This window comes from Grampus griseus (genome assembly GCF_964374135.1).
Source record: "Grampus griseus genome assembly, chromosome: 21".
Classification (NCBI taxonomy): domain Eukaryota; kingdom Metazoa; phylum Chordata; class Mammalia; order Artiodactyla; family Delphinidae; genus Grampus; species Grampus griseus.
The window spans coordinates 30,746,463-30,767,327 of record NC_139015.1 but is presented as its reverse complement, the minus strand read 5'-3'; the positions used below and the strand labels follow the sequence as shown (position 1 = coordinate 30,767,327).

At 37.1% G+C, this 20,865-nt stretch overlaps 1 protein-coding gene across 1 annotated transcript in view; it reads right to left on the bottom strand.

The window, feature by feature from the left end:
- The window catches only part of LOC309838897 (disintegrin and metalloproteinase domain-containing protein 18-like), a 90,480-nt gene that overhangs the window by 18,293 nt on the left and 51,322 nt on the right, over nucleotides 1–20,865 (bottom strand). The window contains exons 14-17 of the mRNA XM_082680313.1: nucleotides 13,807–13,902; nucleotides 11,780–11,978; nucleotides 6,938–7,043; nucleotides 1,224–1,407 (exon numbers count right to left, since the gene is read on the bottom strand). Coding sequence (XP_082536439.1) covers nucleotides 1,224–1,407; nucleotides 6,938–7,043; nucleotides 11,780–11,978; nucleotides 13,807–13,902 — 585 coding nt within the window. The remainder of the gene's footprint in view (nucleotides 1–1,223; nucleotides 1,408–6,937; nucleotides 7,044–11,779; nucleotides 11,979–13,806; nucleotides 13,903–20,865) is intronic.

Genomic DNA, 20,865 nt, shown 5'->3' with positions numbered 1-20,865 from the left:
AGCACAATATTATACATTTTTAGGAAAAAAACTGGGAGAATATCTTCATGACCTATGTTTAGATGAAGCGTTTTTAGACTTGACACAAAAAGCATGCTCTATGAAAGGAAAAATTGATAAATTGACATCATGAAAATCAAATTGATAAATTGACATCATGAAAATCAAAAGCTTTTGTTCTGTTAAAGTCTGTGAAGAGGGTACAAAAAAAGCTATAGGAGAAAATATTTGCTTTTCCATATGAGTTTCTCCATCTCCAGCAAAGCAAGCAATCTGAGAAGGCAGGAGAAAGACAGAGAGAGAATGCAAAACAGAAGTCACTGTCTTTTTAAAATTAATCTTGTAAGTGACATTCCATAACCCTGCCATATTATCTTTCTCAGAAGCCAGTCACTGTATCCAGAGCACACACAAAGGAAGAGGATTACACTGAGGTGTGAATACCAGGAAGTGGGAGCACTGGAGCATTTTAGAAGCTGTCAACCACAAGAGGCAAGTTTCCAAGGGAATAAAATTGCTGAACACAGATATAAGAACTAGCTAATTGAGTAACCATTTTAACGTTTTGTTTTATTTTTAATCCAGCCAGTAAGTACTAAATGCCATTTACATAAAACACACTGATTTACAACTGCTGCCTTATGTTTTCTGAAATGTGGGCACTCATACTTCCAGACTGACTCACTATGCCTCTGAACCATTTGTGTTCTCCCTTTATTTTTTGACTACATGAATAGTACTACATGTATGTATGAGCATAAGCTTGTACATCACTATGACTGTGGTCTCCCAGTACAGACTTCTTGTTTGGTTCTCCCAAATTCCTCAACACTTATATTTTGACCATACACGTAAGCAGAAGAAATATGAAAGCTCGATTATGTTTCTTCGTGAAGCAGGAAAAATTAAAAACTCAAAATTAGAATTTTATGATTTAAAACCATCAGAATTCAAAGACCTAAAGAAAATCACCTGTCAGTTAGTGGAATCTTGTGCTTAAAAACACATCTTCTCACATTAGGACTGATGACAGATTAACCCAAAAATCAACGTGATTGGATAACTGAGGCTTAGTTTAATTATCTTTTCAGTATCATTTGGGAAATAAGTGGCAGCACCAGGTTCAAATCCACTTTGTGTGATTGTGAAAGTCATCATGGAATATAGCGTCTGATAATTACATAATTTAGCACAGATAAAGATAAGCGAACGTGTTTTGTTACCATTTGTGGACCACACACAGTGCCATCAGCCACATAGGCATAATCTCTTCCACCTGATCTCACTGATGACCCAATAGCTATGCATACATGTCCTTGAGTAGATGAATAAACTGCAGATCGAACATCACTTTTGTAAGTAGTATTATGTGGCCAAACACAAGCCAATTTTCCACAAAGAACATCCCTGCAAAGGGAAAGCAAAAAATGTCTTATCGTGTTGTCTTTTAATGAAACAAGGTTTTAAATAAGTATTGTATTACATAAACTGTAATATGTTGTTTAATTGATAGTAAAAAACCAGAAAAATGCCACAATGACATTACTTTATGGTGCACAGCTAAATGTGAAACAATTAATTAGCACTGTAGCAGAATTGAAAACTACACACTGAACTCAAATGTTCAGACCTGCCTTCATTTCCTATTTTAGAACTCAGTTGGGAAAATTCATCACCTGCTCCCACTTTGCTAAAGCTTGACTAGTCTTCCTATTTCTTACCCAACATTTGTTGACAGTGGCTGACTTCATCTATTTACACTTTGCGTATCTTTTGAGCCCCTTCTGATTATGCTCATGGTACCTGCCATGATCTTTAGTCAGTAAATCTATTTAGTACACAGACACTCCGTTTCAATCCCAGGATTCTTCCAACGTGCTGATATTTCCAGTCATTCTGCACTCCTCTCTTAAGAATTCAGAAACTTTTAGATCCCATTTTTTGGCATAAGCATACCAAAGTTTATTCCATAGACAGTTTATTTAGCCATTTATAATCTATCATTGGGTAGAACGCTGGCTTGTCTAAGAGACTTCCAATAGTCCTACTTTATGCCCTGGAAAATCAATCGATGTCACTTCTTGCTCTTGGAATCACTCAAATCTATCAATTCTTATCCTCAGTGGAAACAACGATTCTTAGTTATTGATATGTGTCTGTGGAGCATGCCATTATTATCTCTCCAAAAGTCTTCCCTTTAGAAATTTCATCCATTTGTCCTAAAAGACCATGGGGGGCTTTTTTCTTTTCTTTTCTTTTCTTTTTTGCCTTGTGGCTTGCAGGATTTTAGCTCCCTGAGCAGGAATTGAACCCACACCCTCTGCAGTGAAAGCACAGAGTCCTAACCACTGGACCGACAGGGAATTCTCCATGGGGTGGCTCTTTAAAATCACAGGGATTAGCTTAATAGCATCAAGAAGTGAAGACTGAAATGAGAGTGGGATTCAATACCCAAATCTCTTTCCAAGTTTTTCTCCCCTCCAGCTTAATTTTTCTAGGTTTTCAGATTGAAATAATTCTTTTGATGGTTGCTCTATTCTTTTTCTATGGAATATATCTTAAACCAATTTTGCATGGTAGGTCTTTTTCTAGTCTGGCTATTGAAATACAAACTCTTCCTCCAAAGTCTGTTCTCTCAAAATTTGCATTTATGGTTGAATTCTTGGAACTGGCACAATCTGCTTAAAGCAGATGAATTGAGCTACTGAATTCCAGTCTCATCTAGTGATTTTATTTTGGGAAAATTCATGTACTATTAGCATCTCAGATGAAGTCCAGATAGGTCATGCCTGCTAACTTTCACAGTTCCTTCCACCTCTCCTTTTCCTTCTTCCATGGTAGTCTTAGACCAAGGATGACACACATGCCTCTGGCCATCAGAGAGAGATTAAGTGTGGCTGATTTACCACCATCTCCTGTCTCCGTTGGCATCCACTGTGGTGTAACTCAGTCTCCCTGATCACTGGTGCTCTCAGTTGGTATCTAACAAAGTGTGGCTGATTATACTTTGCTTTGCCTTTTAGAGATAATCAGGGTCTCTTCATGAGATCTCACTTCGTTCATTCATTCATTCATTCATTTTGTGATTCCAGAGCTCCTTTTTTAATCCATTAGTCCTCCTGTGTTGGGGCATGTGGGAAATTCCGCATTCTCTGCACGTCATACTTAACCCATAGTAAACTCATGTGGAGGCAGGTGGTGGAGGACACTTAGTCCCATTGAACTCGACACCTTCTTCGGCCATTTATAATCTTCATAAAGGAACCAAGTTGTTTTTCAACCATGCTGAGTGTGGTGCTTACCTAAGGCTTTTACAGTTTTTCTGACTATGTCCTGGAGGTTAAAGAAAGTCCTACTTCTCCCTGGATCGCCTGACTTTAACTGAGTCTTTTTATATCCTCTTCCCACTCTCTTAGTTCTTGAATTTGGCTCTGTTACTATTCTTTAAACCACTTCCAGGTATAATCACCAGCAAAAAACGGTACCTATGTGTAAAACTTGATGAGTTTGGGGATAAGGACACGCCCATGAAATTACTAGCATCATCAAGGACATAAACATATCCATCGCTTCCCAAAGTTTCCTCCTGCCCTTTGTATTATAATTATTATTATTTTGTGTGTGCTAAGAACAATTAACAAAAGATCTACCCTCTTGGAAAATTTTAAGTATACAATGACATATTTTTAAAGCTATGGGAACTAAGCTATATAGTAGATCTCCAGAACTTATTTATCTGCTACTGTCATTTTCTAGCTTTATTGGGGTATAACTGAAAATAAAATTATGTTATTTAAAGTGTACAAAGTGACGATTTGATACATGTATACATTGTGAAATGATTCACCCCACTGAGTGAATTAGCACATTCTTCATTTCACATATTTATCCCATTTTTGTGTGTGAATATGTTTAAGTTCTGCTCTCTTAGTAAATTTCATTTATACAATAATTATATAATAATTGTATTGTATAATTATATAACAATTATATAGTGTTATCAACTATAGTCACCTTGTTATACATTAGATCCTCAGGACTTATTCATCTTATAACTGAAAGTTTGTACCCTTTTACCAACTTCTCCCTAGTTTCCACTGGCAACAGATTTTCTACTCTGTGTTTCTACCAGTTCATTATTTTTTATTTTGAATACACATATAGTTGATACTACTCAGTATTTGACTTTCTCTGTGTGTCTCATCTCACTTAACATACTGCCCCACAGATTCATCCATGTTGTCACAAATGTCAGGACTTCCATCTTTTTAAAAGCTGAATATTCCATTGCCTGTATTCCACATTTTTGATCCATCCATCCCTTGATAGACACTCATTGTTTCCATACTTTGGCTATTGCTGGATCATAAAGTAGGTGTATTTTTAATTTCCATACTGTTTTCCATAGTGGCTGTACCAACTTACATTCCCACAAACAGTGTACAAGTGTTCCCTTTTCTTCACATCCTTGCCAGTATTTGTTCTCTCTTGTCTTTTGATGATAGCTGTCTCAACAGGTGTGAGGTGATATCTCATTGTGGTTTTGACTTGAATGGTCCTCATCATTAGTGATGTAAAGCACATTTTCGTGTACTTCTTGGCCATCTGTATTTTTTTTTTGCGGGGGGGGGAATGTCTATTTTGGTCCTCTGCCCATTTTTAATAAAGATTATCATTATCATTTTAAAGATATTTTTTGTTATTGATATGTAAGAGTTCCTTGTATGTTTTGGATATTAACCCCTTATTAGATATGTGATTTGCAAATATTGTCTCCTATTCCCTTTCATTTTGTGGATGGTTTCCAGTGCTAAGCAGAAGCTTTTTAGTTTGATGTAGTCCTAGCTGTCTAATTTTTCTTTTGTTGCTTTTGCTTTTGGTGCCTATCCAAAAAATCATTGCCAAGACCAATGTCAAGAAGCTTATCTCCTATATTTTCTTCTAGGAGTTTTACAGGTCTTACATTCAAGTGTTTTTTATCTTCCACTTTGAGATGATTGTTGTATATGGTGTAAGACAGAGGTCCAGTTCAACTCTTTTTTTTTCCTGTGGCAATACAGTTTTCCCTACACCATTTATTGGAAAGTCTATTCTTTCCCCATTTTATAATCTTCACCCCTTTGTTGAAAATTAATTCACTGTGTATGTATGTGTTTGTTTCTAGGCTATTCTGTTTCATTGATATATCTCAGTTTTATGCCAGTATAATGCTCTTTTGATTATTACAGCTGTATTATATTAAATAGAAGTGACAAGAGAAGGCATTATTGTCTTTTTCTTAATCTTAGGGGTAATCCTCCCAGCTGTTACTGTTAAGTACACTATTAACTGTGGGTTTGCCATATATAACTTTCATTATGTCAAGGTGCAGTCTTTCTACTCTAATATGTTGAGAGTTATTATAACGAAAGGATGTTGAAATTTTTCTAATGCTTTTTCTGTACCTACTGAGATGACCATATGATTTTTATCCTTCATTTTATTAATGTGGTGTATCACATTCATTGATGTCTGGATATTGAACCATCCTTGCATCCCTGGGATATTTCCCACTGGATCACGGTGTATGTTCCTTTCAAAGTACTGTTAAATTTTTTATTTAAAAAAAATTTTCTTTGCATCTATGTTCATCAGGGATATTATTTCTCTTCCTGTTATGTCCTTGTCTGTCTTTGGTATTAGAGTAATACTAGCCTTGTAAAATGAGTTTGGAAGTGTTCTTTTCTAGTTTTTGGAAGACTTTCACAAGAATTTGTTAATTCTTTTTTTAAATGTTCGGTAGAATTCCCCAGTGGACTTGTTTGTTGGGAGGTTTTCAATTGCCAGTTCAAACACCTTATTTGCTATTGGTCTGTTCAGATTGTCTGTATAGTACATATAGTATACTCCAGTATTTCTCCCTACAGGGAAAAACTGGGTAATGGGCATTTTTGCCTGCTTCTTATGTACCGGGCCTGGGGGTACAGCAGCAGAGTGTGTATGTGTAGGGGTGTTCCTGTGTCCATTAAGAAGTGCTTATTTGATTTCTACAATAAATGGGACTCATTAATGGAAGTGCCATTGATTAACAGTGCCAACCTGTCTGGAAGCCTGTTTCTTGGGTGTTAACTGCAAAAGCTGTGGTGCAGACATGTGTACAAGCTTCCAGCAGAAGATACTGGTGATTTGAATTAGGCTACAGGGAGATGCTGGAGGAGGAGGCTGCTGGCATTCCTGGTCCCTGGGCAGGATCAAAGGCAGGCCTTAGAAGCTTTTTAAATTAGAAGGCTGATTCTCAGTCAATAGCTTTTAAAGCATGCACACAGACCCCTTCCAGGTAAGACTGGAGATGGGCATTTTTGTCTGCTCCTTCTGTGCTGAACCCTGAGGGCATATCTATGAATGGAAGTCCCTTTGGCTATCAGAGTAAGATGACTTGGGGATCTGACCCTCAGGCAGCAGTGCAAAAGCTGGGGTGTAGAAATGTGTACAAGTTCTTTATAGGGAGATAGTGGTGACTTGGAGTGGGCTACAAAGAGATTGCAGGGAAAGTGTCTATCAGTTTCTCGAGTCTCTGGGGAAGACTGCAGTCAGCTCCTAGATGTGTGCTAACTTAGAAACCTAACCTTCAGGTAGCAACTTTCTTAGTATGCAGATGGAAGCCTTTCAGGGAAAGACTAGGAGATGGGTGATTTCATCTGTTCCCTCTGCACTGAGCCCACTTTCTACCTTCAGTAAGAAACATTAAATTTCTCTTAGTCTAGTCTCCTTACTAACACACTAGTAGGGAAAAAAATAAGAAAAAGGAGAACTGAGTTGCATAGAAGGAAAATACACATAATGTTATTTGAAAATATTCTCCAGATATACGATTTACGTCCATTACTATTTAGTGTCTCTTGACAAGAAATATATAATTTTTATAACTCAATGAAACAATCATTTTCTATATACATACTTCTGTTCACAAGGTAATGGTTGGGAGTTTTTAAAACCACAGTTTCCAAGACTATTACGCAGAGAATTAACTTCTTCAAAACAGGCAAATGGAGCACCTTGAGCACCTTAAAATGAAAATATGTCCTAAATTATTATTCTCGATGCCAATAAAACATTTGTCGATAAAATACTAATGAAACTCATTGCATAAGCAAAAAAAGTCATGGTCTTGATCATGCTATTTTTTTTTTTTGTCCCTGTGTGTTCCCTGTCAATGCAAGTGGAAAGAAACAATTGTCTTATCTGACAGAAAATAGAAAATTATTATATCTATTGTAGTAAATTATGTTATGGTTAAAAATAATTTGCTGACCCCTCCCTGTGGGAATGCATCCTTCCTAGTCCAATGTACGTCAGGCTTGACCTTGTAACTTGCTCTGCTTAATGAAATGAGAGATTTGAGATGTCAGTTGGGGCAAAACCGTCAGAACTAGTAGATTGAGTGCCATATTCTCTTTTTCTTCTCTGATGGGGGACAAGCAATGTTTCAAGTAGAGGCTCATCAGTCAGTCTGGGTGTCATAGTGAAGAGTAAGTGTATTAGATATGGAAATCGCAGAGGTTTGAGGTTCATTTCCATTTCAACAAACACAGGAATTGGTATGTAGATGTGTAATTCTACTGCAAAATATGCCTAAAATGTGGCATTGTAGTTGAAGTCTGGCAGCAGGGGGCAAGAAGGAGAGTAATGCTCGCTGTGCAATGCGGAAACTTCTGGAGAATGTGTCTTGGTTACTCTTGGCTGAATGTGACCAGATGGTACAAATACTCAAGAGAGAGATAAGGGAAACTCAGATAAGAATCAGTTATTTCAGAAACGGTAATAAAAAGAAATAGAGAAAGTTCAGAAATGTGTCCCCCCTACAGGCATTGGGTTGGAGGATGACGGATGCTGTCTGCTGTAACCTGGCTAAGTCATTGTGTCGATGTGATTGTTCTGTGTCTAATCCATGGTGGGTGCTTCTCTGGTGGGTATTAACCTGGTGGATTAATACAAAGATCTTCACATTTTTTGTTCATGTCCACGTGTCTATCCACTTACTTCTATCCCAGAACTCTTGGCTCTAATCTTCCAATCTTCCAACATCCAGGCTTCCCACCGGCCTGCTTGGCCCTTTGTCACTGTCCATGGGTACCCCTCCAATCCAAACTCTGGCCATTTCTCCTTCATGGGAAATGGATGATCACGTGGTCAAAATCTTTTAAGGCATCCTCCCAAGTGAGGCTGCAGTGTGGCTACTGTCTTTTTTCAACTTATAACCAGTACTGAGCCAACACACCTGTATAAACAAGGCTGGGCTTGTTCCTCCTGCGTCTGCTGCTCATAATGAGAGCCCATGTATCTGCTGGTCAGAGCCGAGGAAGAAGCAAAGGTGGAAGAGGGTAGAAAGACATACTGATCTAGATTTCCTGTTCATGAATTTGTCTTCTGCCCTCTCTTTTTCCTGAGCTTGAATCCAGATGAACGAATGACTTCTACCTATTGAACCATCTAACTCAGTGGATTTGACATAACTGAGCTTACGATGCATAGTTCTCAACAATTGGTCACTTGATGTCCGAAAACCAGGTTTTTTACCTCTACAGGGGCCAGTAGTGTGCCCAGAGCTGTTCTGTCAAATTGGTATAATTTTCCAGTTTAGACGGCACAGCTCTGCTCTAGAACCCCAGGGAACTGCATTGTTATTCTCCCGAGAGGCCTGGTAGAAGCCCCACACGGCATTTTTCTTTTTCTCATAACCCACACTTCTGGTATTGGATTTCTCTGTTTTATGATTAAAAATGCAGGGCTGTCTGCACTACAGCTTGGATATGCTGCAGAGGCCTTTCCTGTTTTTACCTCCCTCGATTTTAGCAATGTTTCAGGCCAACCGGTAAATGGAATCAAGCGGCACTTCCCCATCTACTGCCTCTAGAACCCACAGAGGCCTACCAGGCACTGGACTTGTTTCTCTGTCATATGAAATGCAAGATACATACAGTTTGTCTTCTACTTTGTAGAGGGTGTCAGGTCATGCCTCTGATCACTGGACTCCTAAAATTTTACTGATGTGATGGGTTCCTAAATATTTCTTGAGTCTTATCTCCTGCCCCTCGTAGTACATGCATTTTACTTAGTCCTCCAACATTCTAGCTACACTTTGCTTATTTAGCCGGGTTAATACAAGAATCAATGATAAGGTGGATCAAAGTGACATTTTCTGGGATGTCCAAATCTCTTCAACTACATTATGACTGAAGGCAGGAGAGAGTAAACACAGCCGTGGAGCAAAACCCTAAATTAAAGACATGTGAATTCCATGTGAATGCAAACTGTTTCTAATTCTCTTTTCAGATAGGAAAAGGAAAGAATATATCTGCCAAGTCAATGGCTATGCTCCTACCACATAGTGGAGGTCACGCTGATCTGCTCCAGCACAGACACCACACCGGCAGCGTGGGTGCGTTACTTAATCTACTACTTGCCTGCGTTTGCAGTAGATTACTATTATCTTCCAGGGACCATCTGGTTTCTGCAGGGTCAACTTAATGACCCAACTGGGTCATTAAATGTAGATATTATATAGCCAACCACGTCTGCATCCTTTAGATCTTTAAGGGAAGCAATAACTCCTGGAAAGGCTATCTCCGTGGCCTTACCAAACAGACCAAGGAGCTAATGATGGCACTGCACAAACTACCATCATGTCAACCCCAATGATACACTCTAGGACTGAGAAAGGATTACCAAACGGATTTGTGGACCTGGTGGACCCATTATAAACTGAAACTTGGCACGGACTTTATTTGTTCTCGGACCCCTCAAAGTCCCTGCTCTCACAGAGAGACCATGATGAAACTGGGTTTCCAGGTACACATGCCAAATCGGACCTTGTCCACCAGTTTCCAAAATGCTTGGTTATTTCCCTTTCCCCAGTGAACAAACCCCTGATTAAATGGTTGTCGGTCCCATTTGGGGGTGCACTAGGAGAACTGTTCACATGTATATTTGCCAAAGTGTTGCGTGGTTTTCCTTCTGGGCCTTTTAGTGCCCATTCAGTCAATGGTTCTGAAAACTGGCAAGGACAAAAAACATTTTCAAATACAAATGAGCATCGAAAAAACAAGAAACAACCAAATAAAAAGTAACATCCTAAAAGCACAGCATACAGAAAATCGCACTGACCTGTCATTTATGAGAGATCATAGCTCTGCAGCTCTGGCTGAAATTTGGTTAAGTCAACTTAATCTGAAACTTGTTACTAGAGACAAGTTTCAAATCATTAGAAAGACGATACGAATCACATACCATGTATTTGGTGCAGACTATAAACCTTGTATTACAGCTGGGCAAATAACTGAAATTTGGTGTTATACTACCTTTACTCAATTAGCAAATGATTATATTTGAACGTCAGTAATTTTGATCTATTCAAATTTAATTTAATTCTTCTAAAAATACAAAATCATGTTGGAGTATTATGAATAATGACTGTCTAAAAAGCAAGCATATATGCATGAGCTTTTGAGTTAGCCTCAAAAACTGTTTAAAAAGCAAAATATAAAAATGAATTTTGATCAGTTGCCTAAGACTACTGTTATCCTAGCAGTTCTTCCGTGAGGAAATATGATTATATGTGAATGAAATTCACTCTGAACTTTTAAAGTTTCAGGCCATTAAAATTAGATTATGAATGTGTAAAATAAAAGGAAATGAAGTAAACTTTCAGAATCTACTGACTTGCCATTCCAATCTCTATATACATAAATACAGCTCCTAATTTGAGCTGTAAACATGGATTTTTGCCCAGGTAGCTAAAACCAAAAATCAAATCATGAGGAAAGGAATGTACAATATTATCCTGGAAAATCTGAAACACTCCTACAAAAACTAACCTTTTTTCATTCCAAGTTAATCTTTATTGACCTTGTGATTCAGGTTTTTCCACTTCTAGAGTTGTGTGATATGTATTATTTCCTACAGAGGGATCCAAATTTAAGGCAAAAGAAATATGTAAGACAGGCCCCTCCAAGCCTCCGCCCAGGTGCCCTGGGACCTGGCACCTCCCATCAGGGGGCCAACGCCAGACCCAGGACCCCACAGGTCTTGCAGTCCACCCAGAGGGTACCCTTTGAGCATACAGCTCTGGAGAACAGAAGGGAGTGTGCTGCTGGGCCCCAGAGAAAGTGTGTGACAAAATGTAACCAACCCACCTAATACATAGAAATAAAAACAGAGAATCAGGCAAAATGAGGCAAAGAAGGAATATGTTCCCCCAGAAGAAGAACAAAACTAAGTGGAGATAAGCAGTCTTCTTGATAAAGAGTTCAAGGTAATGATCATATTAATACTAATATTAATTTTAATTTTAACACTTAACTTTGTGTTGGAAAACTGTCAAGTCACAGTGGAAGATAATGTTTCTAAAACTCAAATTTTTAGTTGAAAGTCTGAGTTTTACCCTTGGCAACAAATTCTGCCAGTTGTTTTCCTTGAAGTCACAGGCTCACCTCACTCATTTTTGATAAAGTGTCTGCCAAACACCCAACTCTTATAAACACAGTTTGTCTCAATTATTATTTTAAGTAAAAATGGTGTTCCATGACACAAGTGGCTAGTTCAGCTCACAAATCAACCAGTTGCACAGGTGCTTTACCACATCCTCCCGTACGCAACAGATGCTCTTTATGTATCCTTCCCACCTATCATGCAGAATATTAAGACGATAAGATGTACTCAGAACTGAGGCCTAATAAAATTACTAATTTCTACTGCTTCATCAAAGACAAGAAAAAGAGAAATATATAAGAAAGAGCGATACCTTTTCCAAATATCTTGGCACACTGGTTATCGGTAGTTTGGCATCGTCCATTGTAACAGTATGCAGTTCCCAACCTGCACAACTGGCCGTTCATTGCATATGCGTCAGGAATGCAATCACTGGAAGTCCCATTGCAATACTCGGTAAAGTCACACTCTTGATCGACACTTTTTCTACAGGGAGTGCCTGCTGCTGATATCTAGGAGGAAAATGAAAATCATGTTCCGTGAATGGCTATTCTCAATTACTTACTAAGAGAAAATGAGATGTGTCTGATTATTGATACCTGAGGGAATAACAGAGACCGAAGGCTGAGTAGGAAAAGGCAGATGCAGTATTCATGATGAAGCCTGAAGAAAAGTAACTGTCTCAAAGGACAAAAGGACCCCTCCAACAGAGCTCTGTGTTCTACATTGAGAGGCCGTCAGACTAACCAGCATTTGGAGGGAGACTACACAGATTAGTTTAAACATACTTGTTCCTCAAAATTGGAGCAACATTGCCTCTACCATTTTCTTCTTGGAGAGACCCAGGAGACAAACTAGCGGGTTTCATACACACTACTATATTTAAAATGGATAACCAACAAGGACCTACTGTATAGCACAGGGAACTCTGCTCAATGTTCTACACTAACCTAAATAGGAAAAGGATTTGAAAAATTTACTAGAACTGGAATTAAAATATTTTGCATTATGGAACTTGCTTTCTTATCCAAACATATGTCTTGAAGATCATATCATATATATGTATATTTTTTTTTTTTTTGCAGTACGCGGGCCTCTCATTGCTGTGGCCTCTCTCGTTGCGGAGCACAGGCTCCAGACACGCAGGCCCAGCGGCCATGGCTCACGAGCCCAGCCGCTCCGCGGCATGTGGGATCCTCCCGGACCGGGGCACAAACCCGTGTCCCCTGCATCGGCAGGTGGACTCTCAACCACTGCGCCACCAGGGAAGCCCCCGAAGATAATATCATATTATTGCATGCAATTTAGCCTGCATTTATTAACTCTTGTACAATATACAATAATTTATGTAAACATTCCAATACCAGTAAATATTAAGTTTGCCTTTATGGTTTGCTATTGCAAATAATCCTGAAATTAATATATTTTTCCTGAGCTTTCCACACATGGTCATGTTTCTAGGGTATATACATAAGAGAGAAACTCATGATGATGAATTAACTTGATAATTTATACTCTATTCAAAGATATGCAAAAATTGCTCAGGAAAGGGATTATAACAATTCAAAATTCCACAAACACTGTGCAGAAAAGAGCTCTATCCCCATTTCTTAGACAATATCTGGCATTGTTGTTTTTAAGATTGCCATTTGGATGACACTGTGTTATCATTTTTATTTATGTTTATCTTAATTACTGCAGACGATCAGTGAACACATTGAGCAATTCTGCTTTTCATTGTTGTAAATTGCCTGGGCACTCCCTTTGCCTGTGTGCGTGTGTGCGTGTGTGTGTGTGCGTGCGTGCGTGTGTGCGCGCGTGTGTGTGCGTGCGTGTGTGTGTGTGCGTGCGTGTGCGTGCATGTGTGTGTGCGTGTGTGTGCGCGCGCGCGTGTGTGTGTGTGCGCATGTGTGCGTGTGTGTGTGTGGTGTGCGATTTGACTTTTACTTATTAACGTGTGAGGGTTCTTTGCATATTCTCTATGCTACACATTTTGTTGGCTATGCATGTTATATCTTTTTAGTTAGTCAGTTACCATTTATTTTACTTTACAATTGCATGGAGAGTTGTTTTTTTTTTTGTATAGCAGTGTATATGTTTATTCTACTCTTTATCTGATAAATTAGAAGATGGTAAACTGTGGTTTCAACATAATAGAATAATCAGTACTAATCTGAGATGCCTTTTCTATCTCATCGTAGGTATCCTTATATACCTGTGGTTGTTTATGCACTCTTTACTTTGTTCCCCTGAATTATTTCTAGAGTCCTTCTATCAATTCAATTAATATAGCCTTCTATTATCACAGTTCAATTTCCAACATAAATGTTGGAAACTTACCTCACATTTTGATGTACAGCATGATCCAGAACCACATTTTACTGAGCCTTTCAGTTTACATGTATTATAATCACAGCAGTCCTTAAACTGACAATCCTAAAATTTCATAAGAAGAAATGCTATTTTAGTTCAACCACTTAACAGTTCTTGTTTCTCAGCGTCTACTTAATACTCTCTTGTGTTCAACTTTTCAACTACACATATACTTATATTCAGTGAAGCTTTACTATTTTACTATTTCTAGAATACCCAAAGGCACATACAACTATAAGAACTAAATAAATAACATCTAAAATAGTAGTTGATTGAAAAAAAATTTTAAAAATAAAAAAATAAATAAAATAAAATAGTAGTTGATCATTTACATTTACTACCGAAAATATTTGGTAATTAATTCATAAATTGCCAACATGGAAATATATCATCTGAATTCCTAAGAGAAAACTAACCCCAATTGTCTTTCTAGTAATTTGTTTAGTAAAGTTTCTCTTTGTGAATAAATAAAGCTAAAGTAGAGTTAGGCAATATATATAATAAAAATGCATTTAATATAGTAATCATGTGCCATGTTTTACTACAATGGAAATTAAAAAAGGATATGTCTACATATGTATTTTTACAAGGTAAACGGCAGTTAGCTGTTACTCAAATTAGGTGATAATTTAAATAAAGTTAACAAACCAAATTTTTTTTTAAGATGTTGGGGATAGGAGTTTATTAATTAATTAATTTATTTTTGCTGTGTTGGGTCTTCGCTTCTGTGTGAGGGCTTTCTCTAGCTGTGGCAAGCGGGCGCCACTCTTCATCGCGGTGCACGGGCCTCTCACTATCGCGGCCTCTCTTGTTGCGGAGCCCAGGCTCCAGACGCGCAGGCTCAGTAGTTGTGGCTCACGGGCCTAGTTGTTCCGCGGCGTGTGGGATCCTCCCAGACCAGGGCTCAAACCCGTGTCCCCTGCATTAGCAGGCAGACTCTCAACCACTGCGCCACCAGGGAAGCCCCAAACCAAATATTTTTTCATGTAAATACATTGCATTTATACAATTCTTTAATATTTTTATATTCTTAAAACTTTTTAAAATCAAATATTTTCCATTTTCTCAAAAATCTGTTTCAAAGATATTGTCCTTAATAGAAGGTAAGATTCTTCTTCATTTAAAATTTTCCAAATGTTTCCAATTTTTCACATGTTTATGTGAATAGCTATGTATTTATAAATATTCCCATTATAGAAATAACATAGAATATATGGAGTAAAAGTTGAAGCTGTGGTTATGCCCCACAGATTCTCCAGGGGTAATCACTGTGTATATTTCAGTGTTTAATGTTCCAAAGTCCAATATCACTATATGAGTGGATGTGTGTGTACATATTCTTTCATGAAAAGTAAACCAGGATGCAAGCCCAAACACGTTTATCAAGACTTATTATGAGCAATCAGTTTAATTTATAACAAGGTAACTGGGAAATGGTGTCTCATTTTTTATTATTATTTCTCTGATTACTAGTGCGTTTGAACATGAATTTGCATTTTGTACAATTTTATTTATGAATTAAGTAATCACCGCACAATTTTCACCATTTTGCATAGGGATTTTTGTTTGTTTTCCTCTTTTCCCTTTAAATAGTAGGAGCAGCTTTCTTATAATCTCCAATTACCTTTTTTCTCTTCTATATGTTGAGAACATTTCTTTGTAGTCTATTGTTGATCTTATTCGTGGTGTCTGTCATTTTCTGTAATTTGTAACATTCTTCTTCCTTTATGACTATGGGGCTTTATGTCTCATCACCAAGACCTCCATTATGCCAAGACTATAAAATATTACCAATACTTGTATTTTATTGCTTTTTAAAACTTATAGATTTTTTTTTGAAATGTATTCCTCTATATTTTGTGGAGTATTTACTCCAGTATTTATTACTAGTCACCTTATTTGTGAATACAGGAACAAATAAATGTACACACCTGCATGTGTGTGGGTCAGTGCAAAAACAGAGCTTCCACTTGTGTAAAATGGGGGATATTTATGAAGACATAGGTGTGAATGCCATTCTGCCAAAAACTACCTGGAACACATCTGAGTTGAAAAAGTTGCATTTATTACTAGTTTCCGGAAAGGAAAACACACACCATGGGGAACTTTATATACCTCAGTGAAAGGATCTAATTATAGAATCTGGGCTCCTTTTAGGTGATTTGGGGAGGGTTTAAGGAATCTAGACTTTGCTAGACTAGATACTGTCAGAAACCAGGGGTTCATCTATAGTTGGGTACCTTAATAATTCTTATCTAGACGAAGAAAGACTGTACTGATGCTAGGGTTGAAATTGGTAAAGGAATTACTCCTATTAGCCAGGAAAGGATGGTGTTTGGTCATTATTGTGACTTGGACAATTTTCAGGTTTTACCGTCCTCAGACATAAAGTGAATGCCCTTGCTTAAAGAGTGGCCTTGCATTTTTTCCTTCATCCATTACGGTTACAGATGTTGACCTTGTATACAATTGTTTATTTTCAAAAGGAGAACATTGCAGCCTGTCTGTGAATGCCAGGCCAGCTCTTAGCAACACAGAGGCCCAGCTGATAATAGGTCAGATCCTACATGTCAAGGATTATTTCTCCCTTACTCATACGGAATGCTTTGGATTTATAGATAAACCCTTATGACATTAACTATTTCCACCCTGGAAATAAAATGTCATATATCTATATAACTTTTTTTTTTTTTTTTGCGGTACGTGGGCCTCTCACTGTTGTGGCCTCTCCCATTGCGGAGCACAAGCTCAGCGGCCATGGCTCACAGGCCCAGCCGCTCCGCGGCATATGGGATCTTCCCGAACAGGGGCACGAACCCGTGTCCCCTGCATCGGCAGGCGGACTCTCAACCACTGCGCCACCAGGGAAGCCCTCTATATAACTTTTACATATTTAGAGAGTTAAATCAATTGATAGATATAAATGCTGATATATAAATAGATAGAGATGTATAGATGGCCCAGTACCACAGTGAATGAAATTAAACAGCCTTGCAGTATGTTCTGATATTTTGTAATGCAAAATTACCCCCAAGTCAATTCTTTTTCTAAAAAGTTCCTTTGTAGTTATCTACAAGAATCTAAAAGAAAACAAACAAATGTACATAAAACAGAAACATACTCACAGATACAGAGAACAAACTAGTGGTCACCAGCTGGGAGAAGGAAGGGGAGGAGGGGCAAGATAGGGGGATTAAGAGATACAAACTACTATGTATAAAATAAATAAGCAACAAGGATATATTGCATAGCATAAAGAAATATAGCCATTATTTTTTAATAACTTTAAATGGAGTACAATTTATAAAAATACTGAAAAATCAAAAAGTCCTTTTGTATTCTTCCTTAGTTCTCTTTCAGAAAAACTTTTGAATAAACCTTCCAAGTAACTTTATTCCTAATGGGGTATTCTAAATATACCAGAGTCAATCTTCACCCACTCACACACATCCTATGTTATTATAAAGATAATTACATTATACATGCATTCATTCAATCAATAAGTATTTGTTGAGTGTGGAGTATACATCAGACACTATTCTATGTGCTGGTGATGCAGCAATAATCAAGCCATAGACTATCTATTCACTTTGTTATTTTGTTGTTGTTGTTCTTTTGCCAATACCACCTGGGGGTGTGTGTGTGTGTGTGTGTGTGTGTGTGTGTGTGTGTGTGTGTGTGTGCGTGTGTGTGTATTTAATTTGCTATGGATGATTACTGTTCCAAATTATTAAAATATTCATGCACTTGGTTAATTTTTATTTCTAGATGAAATTTAGGATCTGCTTTTGCAGAAGAGTAGTTCAATTTGGGTTAAAAGGGGCATGTTGGTGGGGATTGAATAAAGAATGAATTGGATGTAGTTTGACTTTAAAAGAAATAGCTATCTATTTATTCCAATTTCCATGTGTCTTTCAGTTTTGTTAAATCATTTATACCTTTGAAGTCCTGGAAAGAACTTATTAACTTTATTCCTATTTGTTACATAGTTTTTATTTTCTTAAGAGTGTAGTAAACTTGCCTTTTTAATTTCATTCTCTATTTATTGACTTTTAAAAAATAAAGACTATTATTTTTGTCTTAGGTATTCCACTACTGTATTCCAAGCGCAACATTTTTCTTTATTGTCAAATATAATGGATCTACTTCTAATGATTCACTATTATGTATTAAATTTCTTATAAATTACTGGTAGAAAGTTTCTTCAAATTAATGATATTAAGTTTTATTCTGAAGCACGTTTTTGAGGAAGGAGTATTTAGTTTTATAGATTCTTCCTCAATTAGTTGTGATAACGATATGTTTTTTCTTTGTTTAGTATAATAATCCCATGAATAAATTAATTTATTAGCATTCTTCAGAATAAACCTCATTTGGGCATACTTTTCTTTTGATTATACTTGTGGATTTACCTGTTAATATTTATCATAGGAAACTTGCATCTATGTTTGTTACACTAGACCATAGTGTGTGTTTGTGTGTGTGACTTTGTGATGCTGAATTTTTCTTTACTACTAAAATTAGTTGAAAATTGTATGTTTATTATCTGCCAACTAGTTCAAATCAGACGCTGTCCACATGTGGTTGGTAGACCTCAAGAGGTCTCTAAGATATTTTTAGTGGGTCTATAAGGTCAAAAAGTTTCTTAATAGTAATTAGACTTTATTTGCCTTTTATATTGTGCCGACATTTGCACTGATCAGGTAAAAGCAATAGTGGATAAAACTGCTGGTGCTCTAGTTTGAATCAAAGCTAGTTGTCATTATATTATTCACCGTCATGCACTCTAAAAAAAAACAGTTTCATTTAAGAATGCCTTTGGTAAAGCTGTAAAAAATTACTAATTTGCTAAATTTTTTTTTTTTTTTTTTCCCGATACGCGGGCCTCTCACTGTTGTGGCCTCTCCCGCTGCGGAGCACAGGCTCCGGACGCACAGGCTCAGTGGCCATGGCTCACGGGCCCAGCCGCTCCGCAGCATGTGGGATCCTCCCGGACTGGGGCATGAACCCGTGTCCCCTGCATCTGCAGGCGGACTCTCAACCACTGCGCCACCAGGGAAGCCCTAATTTGCTAAATTTTAACATTTGAATACTCCCTTAATATTGTGACAAATGGAGAGCATGCATAAGCTCTTTTCATGCATAACCACAATATCTTCTCAATTACTACAGATTCTCAAGGAAAACACTGATGTGATTGTTTGAATTACAGACCGAATAGTCACATTTACCATAGAAAACAAGTTTTTATATGAAAGAACAACTTACAGACAAACCGTGGTTATTCAGGCTTGGGTATTTGGCAGACGTTTTCTTAAAAGTGAATGAGGTATGCCTGTTACTTCAAGGAAAACAACTGAATTTGAATCTTTCAAGTGAAAATTAGAATTTTGGAAAACTTTTACCCATCGACAGAGACTTTATTTTCCCATTACTTTTCTGACGATATTAGTGATGATATTAATGAATATAAGATTATGGTATATCATAATGAAATATGTCAACATTTAGAAACTGCATAATTCAGTGAACCAAATGACCAACACATGATGTTACAAAAATATACATGTGTAAAAGGTCCACTTGAATTGTAATATAGACCAATGGGCTTTAGTGTAATGGGGTATAAATAATCCACTAATTTTGGTTTCAGATTTAACAATACAACTAACCTTTTAGAAATTTTCACTTTTCAAGTTTGGTGTAGCAACAAAGTAGAATATGCACAGGTTTCTGAAAAGTTATTAAAATTCCCTTCCATTTTATAACTATATAATTGTTTGAGGATGGATTGGGACTGCATCTGGAGATGATGAATTTGGAGAGAAATCATAATCTCATCAATATCGATTCCTCCAATCTTAAAATATGGCATATTCTTGAATTTATTAAATACTTCCATGATTTCTCTTAGCAATACTTTGCAGTTTTCTATTTAGTGGTCTTGTACATATTTTATTAGATACATTCTTAAACATTTTATGTTTCTTGGTGCTATTGTAAATGGTGTTATTTTAAAATTTCCTTTTCTAATTTATTGCTGATATAAAGAAGTCTTTTGACTTTTGTGAATTATGTAACCAATGACCTTGGTATATACACTTATATACGCAAATTATAATTTATTTCTAGATTATTTGGGTTTTCATTGTACCTAATCATATTATTAGGAATGACAGTTAAATTTCTTCACTTCCAATTGTTATACATTTTCTTAATTAATGTTAGTCTTGATTTTTTTCTTTACTACTGTTAGTAGAGGCTTATCGATTTTATTTATTTAATTAATTAAATTTATTTATAACAAGAACTTGCATTTGGTTGTAGGATGTTTGGATACAGAATCTATACTGACCATGAAGGTGTTATGGGTATTCTGATGTCAGCACTGTTAGCACAGCTAACCAATCATTCTCTAATGATCTTGGTTTTCATTACATTTCATTTTCATGTAGTTCAAATTACTGTCTACTTTCCCTACTGATTTCTTCATCCAGGTTATATTCTCCTTCCTGATTTCTACCCTGGTAGTTTCAGGCATTTATACTTGTCCTTTCCTATTCTTGTAGCTTATACTCCACATATTGGGGAACCAATGTGAGGATCTGTCAGCTTCTAAGTGTGTCACCTCAGTGGGTCACTAAAGAACAGGCAACATGAACACAGGTTAGGATAATGAACCTATTGGATCTACTGTTAAGATGGATTTTTCAAAGATGCCAGGTATCACCTGGATTCTCTGTAGGCCTACGCTACGCATGATAGCAGTTTGAGTCCTCTTATGTGAGTCTGTTAAGTAAAGATTCTCTATTCAGTCATCCTACAGTGATCTGGGTATTCCCCATTCCCCAGTGAACAGCTACCGCAAATGGCTGGAGGTCACTTTGGAGGGGAATAATTGAGGAAGTTGCTACTTTATATCCTTACTTGGGCATTGTAGGATCTCACCCTCAACTTGAACAATGAGCTCTGGCTCTGAGACTAGCTTGGGTCCAGAAATTTAGCAAGGGATTGTGAATTTCCATT